The sequence below is a fragment of the Falco biarmicus genome, chromosome Z, assembly GCF_023638135.1.
Source record: "Falco biarmicus isolate bFalBia1 chromosome Z, bFalBia1.pri, whole genome shotgun sequence".
In the NCBI taxonomy this organism is placed as follows: domain Eukaryota; kingdom Metazoa; phylum Chordata; class Aves; order Falconiformes; family Falconidae; genus Falco; species Falco biarmicus.
The window spans coordinates 1,024,612-1,033,244 of record NC_079311.1 but is presented as its reverse complement, the minus strand read 5'-3'; the positions used below and the strand labels follow the sequence as shown (position 1 = coordinate 1,033,244).

Here is an 8,633-nt window from a genome sequence, read left to right as displayed (position 1 = left end):
TGTGGTCTCTCTCCATTTTGCAGCGTGTGACACCAGTGATGGGGAGCTGCTTGTCATCCTCAGCTGTCCCCAACCTGCCGCAGGAAGAAGACATGGCCACGGAGACAGAGTGGGAGTGCCCCATCTGCCACGACGCTAAAAATGAGGTCGCTTCTGTGCTGCCTTGTCACCACCAGTTCTGTATGAGCTGCATCATGCGTTGGGCAAGCAGGAATCCAACGTGCCCCCTTTGCAGAGGACCAATGGAGACTATCAGGTTTTCTGTGGGGGCAGAACACGCCTATATAGAGATTAGCATCAGAACACTTGATGAGATGCCAGATGCCAGCAGGCAGGCAGGCGGAGCTCGTGACCTCCTGGCTGAAAGCAGGCCCTACATCCCCCTGGTGGCCCCTCCGTCGTCTCCACAGCAGATGCTGTCCCCAGCTGAGGAGGGAGCTGTAGGGACAGAGGCCGTGGGTGGCCTCCTGCCCAGCGTCTGGGCACCGCTCTTCCAAAGGCAAGAGCACCTGCTGGATCCCGTGCTGCCCTGGCTGCGCCAGGAGCTGGCAGCAATCTATGGGGACCAATGGTGGCTGGCAAGGAGTGCGGAGAGCAGCATCCTGCACTGCCTCTGCGCCTGCGGTCTGAATCGGGAGCTCATGGTCCAGCGGCTGCAGGACTCCCTTCAGGAATATGCGGCACAACTGGTCGACGGCATCGTCAATGTCATTGTGGAGCGGTGCAGCGAGGAGGCCCAGAGGCTGCTGCAGGCCCCTGCTGTGGTGGATGAGCACGACAGCGCTGTGGCCAGCACCGGCTCCACCAGCTCCTCCTCCAGATCCAGCTCCTCCACATCCAGCTACAGCACGTGCTGGGAGTGGAGTCCTGCCTGCAGCCTGGCTTCCTCCAGCAGCCCTGAGAGCTCCCCCGGGGAGGAGGGAGCCGGCACATCAGAGGCCCCCCTCCGCGGGCGTGCTGGCCGCCACCCATCTGTGCGCATCCCCGCGGAGCGGGAGGAGCCGGGGCAGGCGGCGGTGGCGGCTGGTCCCTCCTCCTAGGGCAGCCGCCGCAGCCCCTCGGCTCCCGCCCGGGACAGTGACCACTTGCCCAGGGGAGCCCGGCGCCCCGCAAAGAGGAGGGCCGCTGGCCCCCAGGACCCTCCCCAGCCCTGCAAGAGGCGGCCCCGCCGACGGCGCCAGCCTGGCTCCAGCTCCTCCATGTTCAAGGGCAAGGATATAAATTCCTCTTTCCCTGACACAGGCCCTGTGTGCTTCTTTCTCTCTCTCCTGGTTGCCGTCCCCGCTTCCTGTGCCCCACCGTGGGTGGCACCTGCCTTGTGGGGGGGCACGGCCATGGCCCCCCGAGCCCCCGGGCTGTGTGGGCAGCACGTCCTCCTGCAGGCAATCCTGCCGCAGCTGCAGCACAGCAGATGCCGAGGGCAGAGCGGGCAGGAGGGCAAGCTGCTCTCGTTGCACATGCAATGCCCTCCGCCTGCACCCCGTCCCTCCCTCTGCCCGCTACCGACACTTCTGCTCTGCTCTGCTTTCTGTCTGGCGTCGGCCAGGGCAAACTCGCTACTGGGAGAGCTGTCGAGGAGGCAGGGACAAAGGGCAGGGCAGCGAGAGAAGAAATGTAGAAATATCACCAGAGGAGAAGAGATAAGGAGCACAAACTTGGGAAGATGCAGATGTGTGGACAGCAGGCGCGTGCTCAAATGTCACCTCCTTGTGTATATGCCGTGCCCTCACGTTCTCCTCAGATGCCGCAGTCACGGTACCAGGAGGCCTTTGGTAGGGAAGTGCCACCTTCCAGGCTGAATCCTAGCTCTGAGAGAAAGTACAACGACAGCTGGGTTGGCTTGGGTTGGCTTGGGTGTGGGTTGAGCTGGTTTTCTGAGTCCAGGTTGCACAGCAGTAGAAACTCCAATGCCATCAAGCCATGCAAACTCACGCCTAGCCTGGCCTGGCAGAGGATAGAATAGCACAGAGCAGAACAGAATATTCCCTTTGGATGGGAGGGAAAACGATCATCTCATCCAACTGCCTGACCCCTTCAGGGCTGACCAAAAGTTAAAGCGTGTTATTCAGGGCACTGTCCAAATGCCTCTTGGCCACTGACAGGCTTGGGGCATCGACCACCTCTCTGGGAAGCCTGTTCCAGCGTTTGACCACCCTCTCATCAGAGAAATGCTTCCTAACGTCAAGTGTGAACCTCTGCTGGCACAGCTCTGAGACATTCCCCCCAGCACAAGGGGCAACGGGCACAAAGTGCAACCCGGGGAGTTTCACCCGGATGTGAGGAAAAAGTCTTTGCTTTGAGGGTGACATGGCCCTGGCACAGGCTGCCCAGAGGGTTGGTTGGGTCTCCTTCTCTGGAGACATTCAGAACCTGCCTGGATGCGATTCTGTGCAACCTGCTCTAGGTGGACCTGCTTTAGCAGGGGGTTGGGCGGGGTGATCTCCAGAGGTCCCTTCCAACACTAGCCATGCTGTGATCCTGTGATTCTGGGAGCCTATCGCTGAATACCAGGGGGAAGAGGTCAGCACCTCCCTCTCCGCTTCCCCTCCTCGGGAAGCTGCAGAGGGCAGTGAGGATGCCCCTCAGCCCCCTTCTCTCCAAACTAGACAAACCCAGGATCCTTGGGTGCTCCTCACAGGACATGCCTTCCAGGCCTTTCACCAGCCGCGTTGCCCTCCTCTGGGTGCACGGCACGCCACTGACGATCGCCCAGTGCTCCAGTCTATCTGGATTCCTCTGCAAGGCCTCTTGCCCCTTGAGAGAGTCAACAGGACCTCCCAGTCTGCGGTCATCAGCAGACTTGCTGATGAGGCGTTCAACTGCTGCATGCCGATCATTGAGGAAAATATTGAACAGAACCAGCCCTGGACCTGAGCCACCGCTGGTGGCTGGTCGCCAGCCACGTGTAGCCCCATTCACTACAAGGCACTGAGACCTGCCAGCCAGCCACTTCTTCACCCAGCGCACCCTGAACCCGCTCAGCCCGCAGCTGGACAGCTTGTTCAGAAGGACACTGCGAGGGACAGTGTCAAAATCCCCACTGCAGTCCAGGGGAACTACACCCACTGCCTTCCCTTCAATCCCTGGGCGGGTGACCTTATATTGCAAGGACACCTGATTAGTTAGGCGAGACTTTCCCTTTGCAAACCCATGTTGACTGTGCCTGATCACAGGGTGACAGAAAATCTCAAGGCGGAAGGGAGCCATAAGGATCATGGAGTCCCACTCCCTGCTCCTTGCAGAACTAGCTGAAGCTAAACCATGTGGCTAAGAGCATGGCCCAGACGCTCCTTGAACTCTGACAGGCTTGGTGCCGGGACCGCTTCCCTGGAGAGGCCGTTCCAGTGACCCAGCATGCCCTCAGTGACGAACCTCTTCCTGATGTCCCATGAGAACGTCCCCCGAGGCAGCTTCATTCCCTTTCCCCGAGCCCTGTCGCTGGTCACCGGGAGGAGGAGATCAGCACCTCTCCCTCCGCTGCCCCCCTGGAGGAAGCTGTAGGCTGCGGAGAGCTCACCCCTCAGCCTTCTCTTCTCCACGCTGAGCAGAGCGAGTGACCTCAGCCGCTCCTCCTCGGCCTTGCCCTCTAGGCCTTTCACCACCTGGGGCACCTTCCTCTGGCCACGTGCAAATTGTTTGATGGCCTCCTTATGCTGAGGCGCCCAGGACAGCACACAGTGCTTGAGGTGGGGCTGTGCCCGTGCAGCCCAATGTGGGGCAGTCACCTCCCTCGACCGGCGAGCTGTGCTGGGCTTGCTGCGCCCCAGGACGCGGGTGGCCCCTTTGGCTGCCAGGGCACACTGTTGGCTCACTTTCTGGGACAACACTTGCCAGCTTCCCGTCGACCACGACCTCTCCAGACTCCCCGGACTGCTGAAAAATACCAGAGAGAGGTCCCACGACGGCATGGGCCTGCTCTTTCTGTCCCCTGGGATGAATGCCATCGGGCCCGGTAGATTTCTGTGCATCCAGCAGCAGCAGCAGCAGCAGCAGCAGCAGCAGCAGCAGCAGCAGCAGCAAGTCCAAAACAAGTTTGGGGTCGGCTGGGAGTTTACTATCGCCCCAGTCACGCTCTTGCAGCACTGGGCTCCGGGGCTGCCAGGGCCTGTTGTCGGTGTTGAAGGCAGCGGCAAAAGAAGGCGTTCATTTTCTGCCTGACTCCTGCATGAAGGCCCCTGCTCACACAGGCCACCCTTCTGCCCTGCTTGCTTCACTTGCCACATTTTGCAACGGCCTGCTCCTGCGCTCCTAAGAGGTGGCTCTTAAAAAATGCCCAGCATTCCTGGGCCCCCATACCGTCAAGAGCAGATTGCCGGGGCACCTTACTAACTGGCTCCTTCAGTAGCCCCAGCTCTGCTCTCCCCACAGCCGGGGACAAAGTTTTGCCCGAGGTTTTTCTCCTGCGCCAACTATGTGAAACTCAACTACTTGGTGGGCACGGTGACCAAGACAGCCACCAGCCACCACTCTGCTGGCGGGTCCCTCTCCACTTGCAAACAACAGGCCTAGGAGGGCACCTTTCCTAGTTGGCTCCCTTAGAAGCAGAGGTACCGGCCTCGTTCAGCAAAGCAGCAGGGGCTTTGCTGCAGAAGTTCCAGTTTGTACTGGATACGCACTAAACTACCTGCTCGGTCAGCGCTGACTGAGATTAGGTGTCGAAGGCTGAAGAAAGCGGGCTTGTTCAGGCTCCTGTGGTGTGCCCCGGGATTCCTCCCTGGGAGGTACTCCTGAGAAGATGGTAACAAAGGGAGAGGTAGGGACACCCTCCTGCTGCAGCTGAAACCCCTCCCTTCTCTCCCAGCCCGCGTTCAAGAGACGGTTCACCCGATCCCGTCCCACTGACTGTACTACAACAGCCCCAGGAGGCAGACTGACAGCCTGCCGCGAGCTTGGCTGCGCTGATCCCTCCCAGCTCCCCGCAATCGGCAGGCAAAGCGGCTTTGAGAGTGCAGCGAGAAGAGGAAGAGAGAGACCTGCCCTTGCCTGGGTGGCCCAGCCGGTGGCCCACACCAGCACAGGGCCGGGAGACCTGCAGCTCGATGGCACGATACCTTTGCTCCACCTTTTCAGTGGCTTTGCTGGCAAGTTTGCTTGTGCGCCTCTTTTTCTCTCATCCGTCCATTCTCAAGAAGATTTTGGAACGGGGCGAGGGCAACAGAAGGCTTCAATGAAGTCACTGAGCTGGTGCCTAAACCCTTACAAAGGTGGTGTATCTGAAGAGGCAGCTAATACTGGAAAAGGAAAGCTGAGGAACTTCAAATAGGATTTCTTTTTTTCCTTGTCAACAGTCTACATTCCTTGAGGATTCGTCTTACACGGTTTTAGTCATTCCACTGCTTCTGAAGCTTGCACCATCATCACGAAGGGGCTTTCAGTTGTCAGCAACAAAGATGTCAACGACCAAAACTTGCTGGCAGAGAACTCTTCAAATCCTGAAGTCTTTCTACGGTGAGGACAACTTTTCAACAACATGATGGAAGGCAGAAGGAGAAGGCCAGTCTAGCTGCACACCCGGAACCGTGGGCAACATTTGTAAATGTGCAGATTTCCTTCATTCAGATGCCTCGATGCTGTCACTGTGGCGAGGTCCTCGTCACTTCAGGTACGTTCTCAGGAGTGAGATCTGCCCCATGGCCAATGACTAGAAATGATTCTGAAAGGCAGAGGCAAGAAGGGGTGACGGGACAGCATGGCCCACGTGGGGATCCATCCTGGCTCCCCGGAGGCGTGAGCAGGGCGTCTGCGCCCCTTCTACCGTGCTCTGGCGAGACAGGAACTACAACTCCTCGCGGCGTAAAGCGGTTCAGGCTCCATTGCTGGTGCTTTTGGGGACCACCAAAGCAACAGTTGGCCAGGAGCACCACCTACCAGAAGCGTGGCAAGCTTGGTAAGCGGGGAGGGACCAGGCACTGTGGGCGAGTGCCAGCAGGAGTGGATGGGGCTGCAGCAAAATGCCCCTTCAGGCTTCTCCCTGCGGGCGGCGGGCACGACCCAGCAGGGTGGGAGACTCTTGCCCAGGGCTGCCCACCGAGCGCCCAGCTCCTCCCTGCAGATCCTGGCACTGCACAGGGAAAGGCAGCCAGCTGGGGCAGGCAGCATTCAGGCACGGGCAGTGGTCCACGCAGACTGGTTCCACCACGCTCCCCCTCGCAGGGGACCTGTGTGAGGCGTCACGAGCGGGGATGAGACACACCGCCACGGGCGCGGGTTGCAGGGGACCAAGCTAGAGCAACACAGGAACGTAAAAGGTGAAAACAAGAAACGGTATTTTTTCTCTTGATGCCATGTGCCTGCGGGGGCGGAAGGTTCGTTGTGACATCACCGTGTTCTGGAGGCTGACGTTACCGAGCAGTGCATTGTGACATCAGCCAGTGACGGGCTGTGACCTCACATCCCTCACCGCTTATCTTCGGGCGCCGGCAGAGCCTGGGCCAGTCTGGCTCGTGCCTGGCCTCCTGCCGAGCGTGCCTGCGAGGTCTGGAGGGTGGAGCGAGGCTTCTCCTGGTGCTGGGTGGTGCTTCGGGGGTTGCCGCCGGCAGCTCTCGGTGTCCATCCCCGAGCCATCGCCTGTGTTTCCCCGGCCCTCCCTGGATCAGGCAGCCGCGCACCGCGGGGTGTGCTTGCAGCAGCGCAGGTGAGCCGTGCGGGGAACCGTCCCCCAGGGTGGCCGTAGGGCGGGCGATGGGGCCTGGGGATTCGAGAGGGTGTCCTCCTTGAGGGGCCTGGGCATTTCCTCCGCCCTTCCATTCCCTGGGGCAGCGGGTGACTGTGGTCTCTCTCCATTTTGCAGCGTGTGACACCAGTGATGGGGAGCTGCTTGTCATCCTCAGCTGTCCCCAACCTGCCGCAGGAAGAAGACATGGCCACGGAGACAGAGTGGGAGTGCCCCATCTGCCACGACGCTAAAAATGAGGTCGCTTCTGTGCTGCCTTGTCACCACCAGTTCTGTATGAGCTGCATCATGCGTTGGGCAAGCAGGAATCCAACGTGCCCCCTTTGCAGAGGACCAATGGAGAATCTCAGGTTTTCTGTGGGGGCAGAACACGCCTATATAGAGATTAGCATCAGAACACTTGATGAGATGCCAGACGCCAGCAGGCAGGCAGGCGGAGCTCCTGACCTCCTGGCTGAAAGCAGGCCACATCACCCTGTGGCACCCTGTCCGTCGTCTCCACAGCAGATGCTGTCCCCAGCTGAGGAGGGAGCTGTAGGGACAGAGGCCGTGGGTGGCCTCCTGCCCAGCGTCTGGGCACCGCTCTTCCAAAGGCAAGAGCACCTGCTGGATCCCGTGCTGCCCTGGCTGCGCCAGGAGCTGGCAGCAATCTATGGGGACCAATGGTGGCTGGCAAGGAGTGCGGAGAGCAGCATCCTGCACTGCCTCTGCGCCTGCGGTCTGAATCGGGAGCTCATGGTCCAGCGGCTGCAGGACTCCCTTCAGGAATATGCGGCACAACTGGTCGACGGCATCGTCAATGTCATTGTGGAGCGGTGCAGCGAGGAGGCCCAGAGGCTGCTGCAGGCCCCTGCTGTGGTGGATGAGCACGACAGCGCTGTGGCCAGCACCGGCTCCACCAGCTCCTCCTCCAGATCCAGCTCCTCCACATCCAGCTACAGCACGTGCTGGGAGTGGAGTCCTGCCTGCAGCCTGGCTTCCTCCAGCAGCCCTGAGAGCTCCCCCGGGGAGGAGGGAGCCGGCACATCAGAGGCCCCCCTCCGCGGGCGTGCTGGCCGCCACCCATCTGTGCGCATCCCCGCGGAGCGGGAGGAGCCGGGGCAGGCGGCGGTGGCGGCTGGTCCCTCCTCCTAGGGCAGCCGCCGCAGCCCCTCGGCTCCCGCCCGGGACAGTGACCACTTGCCCAGGGGAGCCCGGCGCCCCGCAAAGAGGAGGGCCGCTGGCCCCCAGGACCCTCCCCAGCCCTGCAAGAGGCGGCCCCGCCGACGGCGCCAGCCTGGCTCCAGCTCCTCCATGTTCAAGGGCAAGGATATAAATTCCTCTTTCCCTGACACAGGCCCTGTGTGCTTCTTTCTCTCTCTCCTGGTTGCCGTCCCCGCTTCCTGTGCCCCACCGTGGGTGGCACCTGCCTTGTGGGGGGGCACGGCCATGGCCCCCCGAGCCCCCGGGCTGTGTGGGCAGCACGTCCTCCTGCAGGCAATCCTGCCGCAGCTGCACTACACCACTGTGGGCTGGGCCTCCATGTTTCACTCTGTACAGAATTAGTTTTTGGTGTTAATCATTGCCTGTCCTTCCCCTGTATTAGTATCCCAATTAGTTTCTCTTTTAGGCATAATCGAGCTGGATCATCTTGTGCATTCTGCTTCTCATTTTCCTCCCAGGCTTTGTCTAACACCGGTCTCCTATCTTCAGGAGTGAAGAGGGTATTCATTATAGTTTCTACATCTCCCCAGACTGGACTGTGGTTTATCATGATAGTTTCCACCATTGGATACATTTTATCAGGATTTTCCCTATAAGGCGCTATTGTTTCTTTCTAATTTAACAAGTCAGAAGCAGTAAATGGAACATGCACAGATACTCGTAATCCTTCTGGTCCATCAGCTTGTCTCGATGGGCCTTGTATTATTGGTTGTTGTGCTCTCATTCTTCCAGCTATTGGGCTAAAGGTCCCAGACCC

At 59.9% G+C, this 8,633-nt stretch overlaps 1 protein-coding gene across 2 annotated transcripts; it reads left to right on the top strand.

Moving 5' to 3' along the window:
- The first annotated feature begins 228 nt into the window (after positions 1-228).
- On the top strand, positions 229-7,983 carry LOC130143046 (uncharacterized). Of its 2 annotated transcripts, none has more exons than XM_056325600.1 (2): positions 229-850; positions 7,588-7,983. In XM_056325600.1, exons 1-2 carry the CDS (start codon positions 243-245, stop codon positions 7,805-7,807), a joined length of 828 nt encoding a protein of 275 aa, XP_056181575.1. In that variant the 5' UTR covers positions 229-242; the 3' UTR covers positions 7,808-7,983. The 2 variants fall into 2 exon arrangements, with proteins under 2 accessions (XP_056181575.1, XP_056181574.1); XM_056325599.1 differs by lacking the exon at positions 229-850 and adding an exon at positions 5,168-5,887 and having other exon boundaries at positions 6,791-7,983.
- Positions 7,984-8,633: the final 650 nt, after the last annotated feature.

What these genes read in the sequence shown, in the direction of transcription:
- LOC130143046 (XM_056325599.1), top strand. Translation starts at nt 6,806, where the DNA reads ATGGGGAGCTGCTTGTCATCCTCAGCTGTCCCCAACCTGCCGCAGGAA.